The sequence below is a fragment of the Chinchilla lanigera genome, unplaced genomic scaffold, assembly GCF_000276665.1.
Source record: "Chinchilla lanigera isolate Chin_1 unplaced genomic scaffold, ChiLan1.0 scaffold00023, whole genome shotgun sequence".
NCBI lineage: Eukaryota > Metazoa > Chordata > Mammalia > Rodentia > Chinchillidae > Chinchilla > Chinchilla lanigera.
In genome coordinates, this window is record NW_004955424.1 from 13,339,871 (window position 1) to 13,356,239 (window position 16,369).

Consider the following 16,369-nt stretch of genomic DNA (forward strand, 5'->3'; position numbering starts at 1 on the left):
GCCGCCGCCGCCGCCACCGCCGCCGCCGCCGCCGGGGATCCGGTTACCTGCGCGGGTCGCCCCGCCCGGTCCCACCCCGCCCCGCAGGAAGCGCCTTCCGCCGGCGTGCTCGGGTTCCAAACTCCAGGGCGGCGACGAAAGTCCGTCTCAGTTATTTCCAGGGCAAAATGCTTTAGGAAAATCTCGGCTCTCGGCCCCTGACCCCACCCTGCAGGGCTCTCCGAGCGCCGCCAGGTCTCTGCGCGGGCCACACGGGAGCCGGAGGAAACTGCAACCCCCAATTCTAGTGACTGCCTCCGGGCACGGACTGCACACCGCTATAAATAATCTTTGGCCTGCGGCCACCCCGCGGGGTCTCGCCAGCCCGTGGCCAGGAGCCTGGAAATATTTATTCCGAAAGACTCCGGAGTGCGCGGTGGGGGTGGGAGGTTGGGAGGGGCAGAGGCCTTAATTTCAGATCCAAAGGTTCGGGATACCTTTTCGCTCCCAAAAGTCATTACTAAAAACAGTCTCCCGGGGGTGCCCCTGGGCCTCCAGCCTCCTCGCACATTTATTATCCTCTAGGCCCTACTTCCCAGTCCTTGTGCACGCTATGAAAAATAAAACCTGCGTGTGTGTCTGTGTACTGGAGGCAGGGGGAGCGGGGGTAGACGGGTGCGGGGTTGGGGTCGCAAGCCCCTGCTGGCCGACCCTCTGTGAGCCCTGAGAGAGGTCTCTCGTGTGGCTCCCGCAGGGTTCCGGCTTCCAGTCATCGAGGAGGGAGAAGTATGGCAACGTGTTCAAAACACACTTGCTCGGGCGGCCGCTGATCCGGGTGACCGGCGCGGAGAATGTGCGCAAGATCCTCATGGGCGAGCACCACCTCGTGAGCACGGAGTGGCCGCGCAGTACGCGCATGCTGCTGGGTCCCAACACGGTGGCCAACTCCATCGGCGACATCCACCGCAACAAGCGCAAGGTAAGAGCACCGACTTTCTGCATCCCTCTCAAGGTCAGGAGTTCCAAGAGCTGGGCAAACAACCCCAGGTAAGCCTGCGCTGTTTTGTGCACCCTCCGCAAGGACCCCGCATTTCCTTGCTTAGATGGCTGCCGGCCGGGATCCAGGACCACCCCAGGCTCCTTCTGGTCCGGTTTCGCTAGCCGTCTGCGCAGTGGCGCTCCCAGGCCCGATGGGACCTGTTTGGGAGTGGTTTGGGCAAAGTTTGACAGTATGGGAACTGGGGTGTCGAATTCTGATCCTCCCAGTGCTCTATAGAACTGGAAAAGAAAGGCTGGCGCGGGACAGTTGGCCCAGGCTTCCCTTTTCGCCACATTTCTCGGGGGGGAATTCCGAGGACTAATCATTCTAAAAGCTAAGCTGGCCTTTCAGCCACAGGTTGCTTTCAGGGCCACGCAGACACGTGCTGGGGGAGCTGGGGGCACCATGTGGACAGGTTTGGCGAGCCTTGCCTTGGAGAGGTACCCGCACGCACCGACAGGACAGTGGGGCAAGGGCGAAGGGTGGGCGAGCAGCCCAGGCGCGGGCGGAGGATCAAAGCGCAGTTCACCCCTTAAAGAGGAAGAGAAAGTGGGTGTTTATCCTGTGGATTTCCCGAGCGACTGGAAGAGGCGCGGAGGAGGCGAGCCAGTGAGCTGAGCCGGCTTCCCCGCCCCCTCCCGGCGCTGAGGCCGCCGCGGCCGGAGCGCGGGCGGCACGTGCTGTTTGAACTGCAGTAACCCGAAAGCTGAGCCTGCCGCGGGCGGGGTGCCGACCTGCGGGCTTGGAGCCGCCAGAAGGGAGGCTGCATGGCTTCCCCACTCCGTTTTTCCATTGGGTCAGAGGACTCACCCAGTTTGGAACCTATAGGAAAGGAAGCAGCGGCCTCTCAGCTCCTGAAGGGGAGGTGCAGTGCCGGGGGAGGGGAGGAGGCCCGGGCTGCCGCTGCGTGGGAAGTCTGTGCGAGGTGCTGTTGGCGCTGTACTCGCCGAAGCATCCCATAGTATTTGATGCCTACGAAGGGTAATTCTCGGTGGCAGACAAAAAAAAAAAAAAAAAATCGAAGAGTCTGGTGTGTGTGTCCCCCAGTAGAGCACGCGTTTCAGGAAGTTGAATGGGGCCCCCAAAGGCGTCTCTTCCATCTGCCTTGCTCAGAGCTGGAGCCAGTTAAAGCTGAGGGGGACAAATGGGGAAAGGTGTTCTGGGCAGTGGCTAGGAGGGCTTGTAAGTTTAGTAATAAGGGATTTTCATATATGGATGGTGATTTTCTCTTTAGTCGCTGGGACTCCACCAAAGACCCATTCAAACGAGTGAAGAAAGAACTGGGAATCAGGAACTCAGTGCCAAATGCCAAATGATATGACTGCTTCCTCATTTCCCCTTTACAGAGGCTTTGATGCAGAAGGGCACACTGAGGCTTAGACTGAGTGAGGCTTGGACCAGGCTAAGCAGTAAAGGCTGGGCACATTGTACAGCAGAAGTAGAAGCGTACTCCGTCCTGTGCACTGGGTTGGTGTGCTGGGAAGAAGGCAGCTTGGCCAGGACCAGAGTGTGAGATCCTAGGGGTGCAGCAGGCTTTAGAGTGAGAGACTATTGCCTTGCTTTCCCACCGTCTGCCTCACTTGCGCTCAGGCAGTCAGGTGCCAGGTGGAGAGGACCTGTCTGGAAAGGCATGAGTTTTTACCTGCACTGTCCATTTGGAGGTGAGGGGACAAGGAAGGAGGGGTCTCCAGAAGAACAGTGCTAGAGGAATGCATCGAACAGGAAGAGAGAAAAACCGGGATGGGACTGAGCCCAGAAACCGAGGACTGTGGTGAGGGATCCATGGTCTCCCTGTCTGAGTCCCTGATGCTCTAGCTCCTTGAGGGTGGAGAATCTCCAGAAGCCAGTTCACCCTCACAGAGTCTTGAGAACCCCACGTGTGAGCCCTCTTTGTGTGCGCTAGCTTTATGCTTGCTGTGTGGCGTGGGTGTGAGCCATATGTGTAGTTGGTCAAACAACAGAATCTTTTCCCTCAAATCTCCCCGACTGATGATCCCTGGCCCTGTTCCCTAAACTATATAGAAGGCCTTGGTTTAAATTCAAAGAAGCAGGAAACCCCATTCTTGCCCTCAAGAAGTAGCTTGTGGGAGGGATATGAACAGAATGTTGAAGGACCTCGTTCTGAATACTTCTGTTGTCCTGGAGAAATTGGCCAGTCTTCTGGACCCACAGCCTGGAGGGCACCCTATGGCCAGGGTGGTAGCTGCCAGGTACCACTCATGCTACCTTAACCAGCCCATGCTGCAGCCAGGGGTCTGGCTGGAGCGTGAGCTGCTGAGCTAGGGCCTGGCCCAGTTAGGATGTGCATGCAGGAAGTGGGGCCCAGGTGTGCTGGGGCCCAGGCTGGCAGGGAACTAGAAGCGTCACTGTTTCCATTGGGGCTGATGGCCCACCCCTTCTCTGGGAGGTCTGACCAGATGTGTAGGGAGGGAGCTCCTCGCTGCCATCACTGCACTTCCAGGTGTTTGCACTAGCTGCCCCGGTGGTCTGGGGCCAGCAGGGGTAGGGTTGCCAGGGAGAAGGCCCAAAAAGTCTCACCCAGTCTAACAGTATCTCCTATGGAAGCCAGGGCCTCAGACTCCCTCCCACATGGGCTGGGAAGGAGGCCATGGTGCCTCTCTAATGGGTACAGAGACTGGGGTATTGCCCCAGAAAGGCAGATGGAGTCTGGCTGGGCATGTGGGAGTAAGAACGTTGTCAGAGACTTGGAGAAGAAGTTGGGGGTAGTTCTGGAAGCCTCTGATGCCCTGTCCCACAAAACAGGATTGGACATTTTCTTGTTTTCTTTCTGGACCTGGGCACTAAGAGACAAACAGTTTCAGCACAGCCCCACAGTGGCCCTGAGATGCCCTCATGGAACCTGAGAGCATCTCAGGGATACATTCAGCCTTGGAGCTCCTCAGCCTTGGAGAACCCACGAGTAGTATTCTTGTCCTTTCTACCCAGGCCCCTGCTTAGAGGGCGCTTTGCACATGAAGCTGGGTGGGGCACCAGGTTTTGGAGGCATAGGGATTAAGCAGCCACCTCCTGCCTCTCACTGACTCGGCCTTTGGGCCTGGGCCAGGCGTGCGAGGGAGGTCAGGATCAGGATCAGTGAGCTCACTTCAGAAACCCAGCGCAACTGGGGCTTTATGTGGGGTTGGAAAGGCCAGGAGGTGGCTCTGACAGAGCCAGGATGCCCATGTTTGCAGGTCCTTGGGGAGGCCAGCCCACATCCCCACATCCGGCTCTGGGCACCAAGGCACAGTCTCTGGCCCCACAACCATGTCCAGCCTCAGTTGAGGGCAGAAACTCCAGCCTGATTTGGATAGGAAGGTAGTGCATGGCCAAGCAGTCCAGCGGCCGAGAGCTCTGCTCCAGATCCTGGCACAGTCACAGAAACTTTGTTCTGCAAGCTGGAGTCCTTCGCCCAAAAGTTACTGTAGCGCTAGCACCCGCTGTGGAGAGGATGCGAGGACGAGAGGCCAGAGCGGATCTCTCTGAAGGTCAGTGGGGGAGGAAGCTCACAGTCAGCCGCCAGAGTGTCTGGGAGTGGGCACCTCCCTCTTTATGCCCTTGTGCCAGGTAGTGGGAGGGTGGGCAGGCTGGGTAGAGGGGCCACCTTCTTCCTTTTTGTGTCTTTCTTCCTGGTGGGGAGGGATACAATGCTGTGGTGCTGACTGATGTGTTTGTTCACTCTCCCAACCTTGGAAGACACATGTGGCCTTGGTAGGGAGTAGGGAGGCTTGGCTGGGGTCTGCACTGGCACCCTGGGCCAGCTGCTATATCCATTCTGGGTTCCCCAGGCTTGAAGGAAGAGGCTCCAGGGGCCTGAGACCTGCTGAGAATGAAGAGCTGGCCTCACCCTTAGAATCAATTGGGCCATGGGGGAGGATCCCTTCAGGACTTGGATAGATTCAGCCCACCAGGACTGGTAGAGGGCAGCTCTTTGGAGTTCGGAGTGGTGGGAGGCCGGGGTATTGCTGGGTGTGGTCAGTTATGCCTGCACGGTGACTTCGGGGAAGACCTTTTCTCTTCTGAGCCTCAGCTTTGGTGGTAGTGGTGGGTTTCCTTGTGTTTGGAAGCAGGTAAAAGCAACTGGGTGAATCTTTTCCAATCAGGAGCTCAGCAGGTATTTGCAAGTGCTGCTGCTCCTCCTGCTGCCCCCACATGCTTTGCTTGTGTGTGGAAGAGTTAGAACAATCGGGTTAATGATCAGAGCTGGAATCAGTTGGGGGACAGGCACTGTGTTTCCCTAAGTGCAGGGAAGAAATGTGCACAGGTTGGGGAGGGGGATGTCTGGGCTGGCCTTTCCCTACCTGCGGGGCTTGGAGGAGACTGGCTCAGAGTGGGAGACTGGCGTAGAATGAAGCCAAGTCCCAGTGGAAATGCAGGCAGGCTGGAGGATGACGTGCTTTTGTCCCCTCCTTACTTAGTTTAAAGTACACACCTTGGCGTCACCCTGTGAGGACGGCTGCTCAGCGGCTGCCTGCCTTCTGTTATTTTTTCCACTCCACAGGCTGAGGCTCTGGTGGCTTGGCTGGGTGGCCTGCCCGGGTCCCCACCCCTCCTGGGCAGCCACTTCCATTCCTCCCAGTCTGAGTCACTGGCCAGCTGGGCAGTGGGCTCTCTCTCTGGCTCTGCCCACTCCTGCGGCCATCCATCCATTTGTCTACCCACCCACAGCGGACCATATGTGGGGAGAGGGTACTCTGGCTGCATGGAGCTGTGAGGGTTCACAGAGCAACCCGCTTTCCAAGGGCACTGGCAGGGAGGTGGGAGGGGTGAGGAGGCCTGGCTAGGACAGTTATAGGGAATTTAGGCCTTGACAGCCATGGGTGGTACCTGAGACCCTTGGGGTAGAATCAGCTTCTGTTAGGGAGGGAGGGAAAGAATCAGGGATATGGACTCTTGAACTTGTTTGGTTGGGGAAACTGGTGGAGGTTGGGGCATTATCGGGGTTATCCTCCCTCCAGCGCTTGTCCTTCCCTGCAGCTCCCACAGGTACCCTGGGATGGTAACTCACAGTCCACGGCCCCTCTCCACCCTCTGCACCTCGCAACAGCTCTGGTGCAAAGTCCATACCTGCGGCTCCTTCTGAAGGTCTTTGCCTGGCTCTGGACTGGTTCCCATTGACCTTTGTCCAGCATTCTTGGCTCACTTTTGGGAATTCCCAGGGAAGCCCCAGAGGGAAATCAAGCAGCCCTGGCTCATGTGAAGGCTGTGGTCAGGGCAGTCAGCTCTGGGGGCCGGAACCCTTCCTCTCTTCACACTGTGCTGCTCCTGGGCGTCTTCTCAGTGTGCCCGAGTCCTGACCTTTGCAGGCTGTGGCCTCAGACCCAGCCCTCCCTGACACAGCCCAGGCCTCCCTCTGCCCTGGCTGGCATCTCCGCCTCTGCCTGTCCTTTGTGGTGGGCGGTGGTTTCTGGGCTGCCCCGGTTTGGGAAGTGCCCATGTTGTTGGGCACAGACCCAGGGATGAAGCCTTGGAGTCTTCCCAGAGCCAGGGAGGCCTCAGTGCTTGTGGAACAGCTGGGCCAGAGGCAGGGGCATGGACTTGGTGACTTCTGGGCAAAGCCTGCCCAGGGCTGGACTGCCTGCCACTCACCTTACCTTGCCTTCGCATTTGGGTAGTTTTCCCTCCTTAGGGGGGCTCTGAGGAGAATCAGGGGACCGGCAGGTGGAAAAGAACCTTAGAGAGCCCTCATGAGGCCATGGAGAACCTGAGCCCCAGGGGTAGCCATCTGCTATCTGCCAGATCGCTAGGCAGAGGTGGGTCCAGACTAGAGCTCTGGTCCTGGCTTTAATTCTCCTTTCAAGTCCTGGTTGGTATAGGGTGGCAGCAGACTCCCGGTCTAGCGCAAGACCCCTTCTCACCTGAGGCCATGTGTGGATCCCTGCCTTGAAGTCCTTTGCCCAGTCCCAGGTCCCCTTGGGTTCTCTCTTCCTGGGTTGTCCCTGCCCTCTTGGGAGTGAGGAGTGATTCAGCCGGCTATCGCTAGAGGGCGCAAGGAATGTAACCTATAGGGCAGGCAAGGCTTGTCAGTGGTCCTGTTTGACCACTCCTCAGGGTACGGTGGAGGCTCTTAGGTGGCCCAGGTGGGACATGAAAGTGGGGCCTTCCAGGTTCTTCTCCAGGTGGCTTGAGTAGTGCTGGACTGGGCTTTTTGGAAGGGATTAACTTCTTCCAAGAGCAAGCAAGTATAGGGGTTTAGGTGCCTTGTGGGTTGCAAGGTGTCCAAGAGGTCACTTGGTTCAGCCTCACCATTTTACAGATAAGAAAACTGAGGCTCAGGGATGGTGAGTTGGCCACGGTCATATAATAAGTCCAACCTGGTTAAAACTCAAGTTTCTGGGCACCCAGTCTAACTTTCCTCTTGCTACACCCCAGCTAGTTTTGACTTTGGTTAGTGCTGGTGAGTATGACCTTGTCCTGTCCCCTTCCATATTTTTAGGCCTAGGTCTCCTGTGTGCTGGGGACCTAGCCGTTCCCTAGCCCTGTCCCCTCCATGAAGGTGCTCCTAGTGTATGCTGGGCCGGCCAGCTCGGGGCCAGCGTGGCCTCCTGTCCCGCTGACAGCCTCCCCACAGAGGCTGGTCACAGCAGTCATCCTTCTGCCTCCCTGACTTTTCCGCTCTGTGTCTGCGCAGCTCCTGTGTACCACTTTCTGCTTACCTACGGCCTCTTTTGTAAGGGCCTTAGTTACCAGTTCTGAGCTCTGGGAGCTGGGCCCGCCTTCACCAACAAACCCCCTTAACCAAAGACTCACCTGGAATCCTAAGGACACCAGCATGAAAAGCTGCAGCACACAGTTCTGCCTTTAACCATCACCCCTCACCCCACCTAAATTCCCTAAAGCCCCTGGAACGGGGCAAGGTGTGAGTTACCCATCTAGACCTGAGCTGACCTAGGTGACCTGCTATCATCCTTCTACCTTTCAGCTGTCCCTTTGTAGCAGGAGCGGCCCTGAACAGTGCGGGTCTCTCTGCTGCTCACTGGCCCCCCTCCCCCTCCCGCTGCCCACCGGGAATTTCGGAATGAAAGTGCTATTGTGCACGCCGGCCGGGCCACTGAAGGGCCAGGACTGTTATTTCTGCAAACCAGCCCTCCCATTAGCCATGCAGGGCCCAGGCCAGGAAAATGTTACCTTTTCCTCCTTGAGCTGACTGCAGGGGAAATTCTCACATTTACAGTTTGTGCAGTGGTTGTGTTTAGGGGGCAGGCGCGTGTGTGTGGTTTGCATGTGGCGGGTGGGGGCTCCTTCCTCTGCACTGACCTGCCCCTCGCCACCTTCCCAGACGACCTTTCCCTTGGTCTCATCTGTGGAGGGCACCCGCCTTCTGCCCTGGACCCTGGGGAGGTGGAGTTTGTTCGTTATAAGGGAGTCCCACAGGCTGTCTGTAAATAAACTAATATCCTCCTTCTCCTGTACGCTGAGGGCAGCAGCAGGAAAAACACACGCAGGGGCTGTGAAGAGGGGCTGCCCAGCCAGTCGGGAGGGCACAAGGCAGAGAGGTGGACACAGGGGGACTCCTCGGCTACCTAAGATGATCCTGGCAAATGCAGGGAATTCAAAGGGCTTCTGGAGGGTTTTGTGATCTTTTAGGGTGGAAAGTGATTTCCCCCAGCCCCTTGCCTCCAGACCTGGCCACATCAAAGACACTTCAATGGCCCAGCTGTCAATAAACGGACTGTCTATGCCCAGTGGTTGTTTCACAGGGTGTGAGAACAGTTTGGTTCCCAGGAAGTCCTGCTTGCCATCTAGCCTGAGGTTACTTTCGCCCTGTCACCATTGGAGGAGGACAGCCCCTCACTGTTTTCCCACTCTTCCCTGTCCTGGCACCTACCTGCGCCCCACTTCTCCTGTGAACTTCTGGCCCAGTGCCTGGGAATTGGGTAACGGGCCACTGCAATGGGAAGGGTAGCTTCCGTGCTCCTGCCCCATTCAGCTCCTCTTGTGCCCTGCCAAGGCTGGGCTCGCCACAGCCTCCCAGACTCGTTGGCAGCTGGACTGTGCAGTCCCCAAGGCTTTGCCATTGTTTGGGGTTATGCACACTTTTCTGGGGGCTGAAAAAGTAGATGACAGTTCAGGTTACCCTGTGAGTTATGTGGAAGGTCTCAGCTTTGAATAAAAATGCTTATGAGCTCTTTTCTATCTAATCTTGGTCTTCCCCGCCTTCCTGCCCAGATACACAGTAGAATGGGAGCTCAGAATAGGGGACCTACTACAAGGGCACTGTGTCTAGAGGACTTGAGAGCTCAGTGGAGGCAGTAAGCATGGAAGTGTCCCTGTTGCGATCATGGGTCTGTATCTCACCTGGGCAGAGTGGGGTCTGCATTGGTTTAGGAATCAAACCCAGCCTGCTTCTCTGCTCTCCAGATCTTCTCAAAGATCTTCAGCCATGAGGCCCTGGAGAGCTACCTGCCCAAGATTCAGCTGGTGATCCAGGACACACTCCGTGCCTGGAGCAGCCAGCCCGAGGCCATCAATGTGTACCAAGAGGCGCAGAAACTCACCTTCCGCATGGCCATCCGGGTGCTTCTGGGCTTCAGTATCCCTGAGGAGGACCTTGGGCACCTCTTTGAGGTCTACCAGCAATTTGTGGAGAATGTTTTTTCCCTGCCTGTCGACTTGCCCTTCAGTGGCTACCGGCGGGTGAGCTCCCAGGGCCTGGAAGGCAACCTGGGGGGAGGGTGCTGATCCCTGGGACACTGGGTGCACAGGCACATGGACAGAGGGGAGAGGTGTCAGCGGAAATGTGGGCTGGAGTCTTCCCTGACAGCCCTAAGCCCAGACGGGAGCCCTGCTTTTCCTCTGGCTATTGGCCCCTTCTCTCCGCAGGGCATTCAGGCACGGCAGACCCTGCAGAAGGGGCTGGAAAAGGCCATCAGAGAGAAGCTGCAGTGCACGCAGGGCAAGGACTACTCGGATGCGCTGGACATCCTCATCGAGAGCAGCAAGGAGCATGGGAAGGAGATGACCATGCAGGAGCTGAAGGTGGGAGGCTTCTCCAGCAGCAGCACATGCACTTACAGTCTGTTCTGGGGCTTCCCCTGGGTGGGAACGTGCCTGACCATTTCTACTCATCCTCATCTGGCTCTGCACGTGCTTCTGAGCAGGGCTGGCTGTTGCTGCACCCGGGCCGGAGGGTGGTGAACACAGCAGAGCCATGACCTTGCCCCTGCCGAGAGGATGTGCAGGGCCCACCCTGCCCTACCTCACTCGTGGGGTGAGCGGGTCCTGAGGGTGGCTGGGCACCATGCATCTGATCCTGCCAACAGTCGCAGCTACTGTTTTTGAGAAGATGCTAAAATTTGCCTTTACACCTCTGAACAGCCTCAGTGTCAATGCCTGTTGGCTCCTACCCACCTTGAACCCCTCCTCCTTGCAGAGTCACTACCTGCAGAAACGCAGGCCTAGTGGGGAAGCCACTTGCTAGAGGCCAGACAGCTCCAGGGAACACTGGGCCCTAACTTGGGCTCTAGCCCGCCCACTCCCAAGTGCTTGCACTTAGAGCTCTCTTGTGTCCCCGCTGCCTAAGCCTGGCTGGGCTGTGGTCACCTGGGCTGCCCGCCCTAGTCCCAGGCATGGCTTTCCCTGCCCTGCCTTGGGGATGTTCCGCTGAGGAGGGGCTCCTCAGTCCATGCTGAGGTGCTGCTCTCTCAGTCACTTGCTGGGCGCCCACAGGCACTGGAGACTCCCCATCCCCAGGGTCTTTGGATCTTTGCTTTTCCATTTTTTCCAGCTATAGCTTTTTTCCTGGAAAGCCAGGAAGAGGTTAGAGTGACTTTTTCATTTCACAAGAACTTTTGATGCCACGGCAAGTAAGGGACCCAGGGCTCTCCATGTACTTTCTGGACCCAGTGTCCACACCTGTAAAATGCAGCGCATGGACTGGGGTGACTTGCTGGACCCTTTCCATGGAGACCTATGGCCCAGTGACCTTCCCAGGAACCCCCTCTGGGACTACCTCCCTTTAGCCGTCTCACTGTAGTCTCTTCCCACACCCTCATGGCTACGGCTCCAGGCTTCCTCCAGCCTCTGTCTGTCCTTCTGACCACCTAACAGGAATCCTTCTCCTGAAGACTGGGAAAGCCAGGGATTAAGTCCTGTTATCCACCACACACACACACACACACACACACACACACACACGCATAGGTGCATGCACAGTGCCCAGCTCCTGCAATTGCCCTTTTTCTTCTGTGCGCTCCCTGCACTGACTAGGCCTGCTGCAGCGGGCCCAGCACCGGCAGTGAGTGAAAGGCAGCCCTATGCGAAGGAGCCAGCAGGCTTGTACTTCTGCCCTGCAGGGTGTTTCTTGCCCGGCAAGGGACTAGCTGTGATCCCTGCACCCATGCTGGGCCTGAAACTTCAGCAGCAAGAAACAGGCAGGGCTTAGGAGATGACCTTGGGGACACTGGCAGAATAGGGCTGTCACATTTGGCTGGCCCCAGATTGTCAACAGTGCCTCTCCTCTCCGCTGCTGCAGGATGGGACCCTGGAACTGATATTCGCGGCCTATGCCACCACGGCCAGCGCCAGCACCTCGCTCATCATGCAGCTGCTGAAGCACCCAGCTGTGCTGGAGAAGCTGCGGGAGGAGCTGCGGACCCAGGGCATCCTGCACAGTGGGGGGTGCCCCTGCGAGGGCACCCTGCGCCTGGACACGCTCAGCGGGCTGCGCTACCTGGACTGCGTTATCAAGGAGGTCATGCGCCTTTTTACACCCATTTCTGGCGGCTACCGCACTGTGCTGCAGACCTTCGAGCTCGATGTGAGGCTGGGTCCCACGGGGCTGGTTGAGGGGTGGCGCCTGGGTGCTGCCTGGGCTTTGGGATGACCTGTGGGAAAGATCCTGTGGGGCACCTCTGTCTGGCAGGGAGACGGTGGTTGATTTCAGGGACTTTCAGTCCTCTGGGAGAGATGCAGTACAGATGCAGAGTGGGATGGGCAGTCTGGGTGCCACATGTGACGTATATAAAACTGGACTAGCATGAGTGGGAAGGTGGCCAGGCCCAGGGAACCCCAGGGGCTCTCTCTAGGAAGAGGCAGGAAGGTAGGCAGTGCTCTCACCGCTCTGCTCCCCGACCCCCATCTTGCTCCAGGGTTTCCAGATCCCCAAAGGCTGGAGTGTCATGTACAGCATCCGGGATACCCATGACACGGCACCTGTGTTCAAAGACGTGAACGTGTTCGACCCTGACCGCTTCAGTCAGGCACGCAGCGAAGACAAAGATGGCCGCTTCCATTACCTCCCATTCGGCGGGGGCGTCCGGACCTGCCTGGGCAAGCACCTGGCCAAGCTCTTCCTGAAAGTGCTGGCGGTGGAGCTGGCCAGCACCAGCCGCTTTGAGCTGGCCACCCGGACCTTCCCCCGCATCACCTTGGTCCCTGTCCTGCACCCCGTGGATGGCCTCAGTGTCAAGTTCTTCGGCCTGGACTCCAACCAGAACAAGATTCTGCCAGAGACCGAGGCCATGTTGAGCGCCACCGTGTAGTAGTGGCTCTTGGCCGCACGGCCAGCCTCAGTCAGCCCACAAGGGGAGTGGGGGCAGTGGAGGTAGAAACCTGTGTGTGGGAGGGGACTGAACCAGGTAGGGCCAGTGGCCCCCATGCTCGCCCTACTCTGGTCTCCCTTCTTGGCAAACCCTACCCAACACCAAAAGGGCCCTGTCCCTTCCGGGGGTGGGACTCCCCTCCTGGCTCCTGCTCTCTCCAGCCTCTCCCCACTTCCCAGCAGCCTAGCTCTCGGGAAAGGCCTGGCCGGGCCCTGCATGCCGTTCCAGTGTTATGTGTCAGTGGGCTGTGCCTGAGTGTGTGCTCGTACCTTCCGACCCGGGCCCTTCCCTCCCTCGTCTCTTAGTTGGCAGTCAGGCGGTCCTGCTGGGGGAGGGAAGGAAGAGGCCCCCACAACCTTGGCACTTTCTTCAGCTCCCCGGCCCCTCCTGTCACTGCTCAGACAGTGCCCCTGGCGCTGTGGCTGCTGAAGAGCAGGGTCCTCGGTCACCCATCGCTAGTCAGCCTGGCTGTGCAGCGGCTTCCGTGGCCCGGAGGGCACCCCTGTCCAGCCCCGCCAGTTTGGACATTTGAAATTACCTATTGCTGCTACTTGTTCTCTCCTCTGAACGTGGGGCACAGGAGCCGCGGGCCTGTTCCCCATCCTACTCCCTGGTGGCCCTGGGCAGGTGCACTGACATCCCTACCTTTCCCCAAGATGGGGCTCCACTGAGCCAGGCCTTTCCCTGCTCTCCATACCCAGCCAAGGCCTTGGGCTCATGGGAACCTGTGCCTCACTAACCTTGGCCCCACTGAGGTCTGGAACAACATCTGCATCCCCCTAGCTCTGTCTCAGCTGTTCCTCGGCAGGACATCTGGGAGTGAAGAGGAAAGGGTCGCCGGTCAAACCCAGCCCCCTGGCCCCCTGGGCTGAGGGTTGAACAGCACTCCCCACCCCCAAGGGGATCCACACAGATTATTTGATTTAACCTCAGAGCCTCACTGCCCGACTACAGTCCAGTGTCTCTGCCTGTTGTTCCCTGCTGGAGATGGGAGAATGGCTCATTTTCCCCTCCCTGCCCTGTCAAAAGCTCTGATCGTGGGGATTTTAGAGGCTGACACAATTTCCAGCTTGGGGAAGGCCCCAGTGCCCCCTGCTCCACTAGTGAGTATGGAGAAGGATACGGGTTCTCTTCTGATGGGGCTCTAGAGCCTCTGTCTTCCTTTCCTAACCTTGTTCTCTGCCCTTAGCCCTTGGAAAGGTGTCGTTGGAGTCCCTTCCACTTCTATGCCACTATCTGCTTGAGCCCAGTGCTGGGGTGTGGGGAGGAGCTGAAAACAAAGGGAAGGCGAGGTAGAGGCAGTCTTTCCCCAGCGCTGACTCAGGCCTGTGTGGTCTGGAGACTGCGGGGAAGGCTGCAGCAAGCCGAGGAGGAGGGTAGGTGAGGTTTGTCAGAGTGATTTGGTGGCAGAAGGGCCAGTCGGGATGACTGGTTAAAAGAGAAGTAGCTCCCGCCTCTGACGTTTTCAGAGTTGGCAGTTTGGGACACCTCCTGGGAATGGTTTGGGGCTTTTGGTGAGTCTCTAAGCGATTTTGTCTGTTTTCAGATTTTTCTTTGCTTTCTGTGTTTCTCTGTTGGTTTTGGATGTTGTAATAGCAATGAATCCTTCTTTCAAGAAAACCCAAAACAGAAGAATGCAGCAAACGCCTATCCCCGGCGAGCGGTCTGAGGAGCTCAGTTCCTCCACCATGGTGTCCAGGGGGTAACCCCCAGTAGTCTACAGGGCTACTTACAGGCTTTACAGACCCAGCCCCTGAGTGTCCTGTAACCCCCCACTCCCAAACACTTCATTTGTTTCCTACTTTTCACTGCTAAACAACAAGTACGGAACAGGTGTTATGGGCAAAAGTGTTTAGAATTAAAAAAAAAAAAACCTGCAAAAATCCCTCAGTTCCCTCTCCCAGTTCTGAAAGACAGGCCGGAATGTGTAAAGACTCATCGAAGCATGCAGGACGGCTGTGTAGTACACCAGAGTCTGTTACCCACGGAAAGAGCCCAGTGCCCGGAAGGTTCAGTTTCCTCAAGTTGATCCCATCTGCCCCGAACCAGTTGTTACAGGCTAATCACTGGGAGTGCAGCAAGTCAGGCCCTGGTGAGCAGCAGGGACTGGAAGGTTCTGGGGGCGGCCTGGGAGGGGGCGGAGAAGGAAAAATGGAAGGGGATCCCTGTGAAGGAGGAAGGAAGGATCATTTGCCCCGCTGGGTCTAAAGGAAAGAAGAAGAGGAGCGATGACAGCTCTTAACCGGCCTGCAGGACTCCGCCTGGGCCAGGCCTGTGCCTCTCCTCTGTAGATCTGTGTCGAGGTCTCTGTGTCGCTGTGTTTGTGTGTGTGTGTTCTCTAGCGTAGCATTAGAGGAGTGATGTGTTCTCACTTACCATTCCTAACTATTGTAACTTGTTATTAAAAAAAAAAAAAAAAGACAAAACCCCACAAAATTCCTGCCATGGGCTTGCAGAATGAAGCACTTTCAATGTTGGGCGCTGATGTTTATGTTCTGGGCACCAACCTGACCCTGCCTGGATCACTATAATATTATTTTATACACAAACTTTTTTTCATAAATGTTATAATTTTGTGTCTGTCTTTATAAACTATTATAAGTACTATTTTTGTTATAATTCAAAATAGATATTTAGTATAAAGTTTTTGCTGTTAAATATTTGTTATTTAGTAAAATATGAATTTTTCTCTATTGTAAACATGGTCAAAATATTAATATGTTTTTATCACAGTTGTTTTAATATTGAAAAAGCACTTGTGTGTTTTGTTTTATATGAAACTGGTGCCGTGTGAGTTGTTTTTGCTGTCATGTGGTTTTAGTCTGTATATAATATTCCATGTTACATATTAAAAAGAAATGAATGTTGTGCATTTTGTGATTTTGGAAATACTCAATGTGGCTCTTTTATAGGCTTCCATAATAAACCGTGGGGACTCACCTTTGTCTCTTTTGCCTGTCTGTCTCTGCCTTCCAGCCTCTCTGAAAAGAGCCTCCCTGGCCACTGATGTTCAGGTCAGCAGTGCCCAGGAAGTCCTCACCTAGGACGCCTGTCCTCAGGGGCAGTTGCCTGTTATTTGCGTGGAGCACAGAGGCGTCCATGGCGGGGTCCTGGGAGGAGTCGGTTTGCCTGGGGTGGAAGCAGTGTCACGGGCTGGCCTGCTGCAGAGGGAGGGTTAACTGTGATGTGACTGGCTGGGCCAGGTTGTCTGGGCTAGATACCAAGACCCAGAGCTTTGAGAGCCTGTCCTTGGAGCTCATCTTGTTTAAGCAAGGACACTGTTATCCAGGATTGCCTCGTCTTTCAGTCTGGTACCCCATGCTGGCATTTCTCACGGGTGCTGCAGGATCAAAGAGCTCCCATGGCCAAATATGTTTGGGAAACAGGCGAACCTAAGCTAGGCAGGTTCTTGTACTGCAGGAATTCTCAGAGCCTTGACCCTCAGGATATGTAGTTTAAATGGCAGCGTGTTCTCAGGGAACACAGGTGGTGACATTCCTCAAGCCTATCTGATGATTGAAACCTTGTGGTTTTTGGCCAGCCGTTACACTTTTCCACAGAGGCCCGAGGCAGGGACCAGTGAAGTGCACCACCGCTGGCGTGGAAGCAAGCGGTGTCTACCACAGTTTCAAAGACCCAGGGCTTTGGACGAAGTGAGTAAGAGAGCCTTCTCCCCACCCCATCCCCACCTGCAGCAAGCTGCATGCTAGGAAGAGGAAGGACTGCCAGTGTCCTAGCCTCTGCCATGCCCTGGTCACAGCCTAGGGAGGGAAGGCCCACCCCTGACTAGATTGAGAGAAGGTCTTCTGTG

General features: G+C 56.5%; 1 protein-coding gene across 1 annotated transcript in view; it reads left to right on the plus strand.

The window, feature by feature from the left end:
- The window catches only part of LOC102023166 (cytochrome P450 26B1), a gene marked incomplete at its 5' end in the record, with an annotated part of 19,180 nt that extends 3,682 nt beyond the window's left edge, over nucleotides 1–15,498 (plus strand). The window contains 5 exon segments of the mRNA XM_005385584.2: nucleotides 734–958; nucleotides 9,377–9,652; nucleotides 9,839–9,994; nucleotides 11,490–11,774; nucleotides 12,106–15,498. Of these exon segments, the coding sequence (XP_005385641.1) occupies nucleotides 734–958; nucleotides 9,377–9,652; nucleotides 9,839–9,994; nucleotides 11,490–11,774; nucleotides 12,106–12,498 (1,335 nt within the window). The 3' untranslated portion in view covers nucleotides 12,499–15,498.
- Nucleotides 15,499–16,369: the final 871 nt, after the last annotated feature.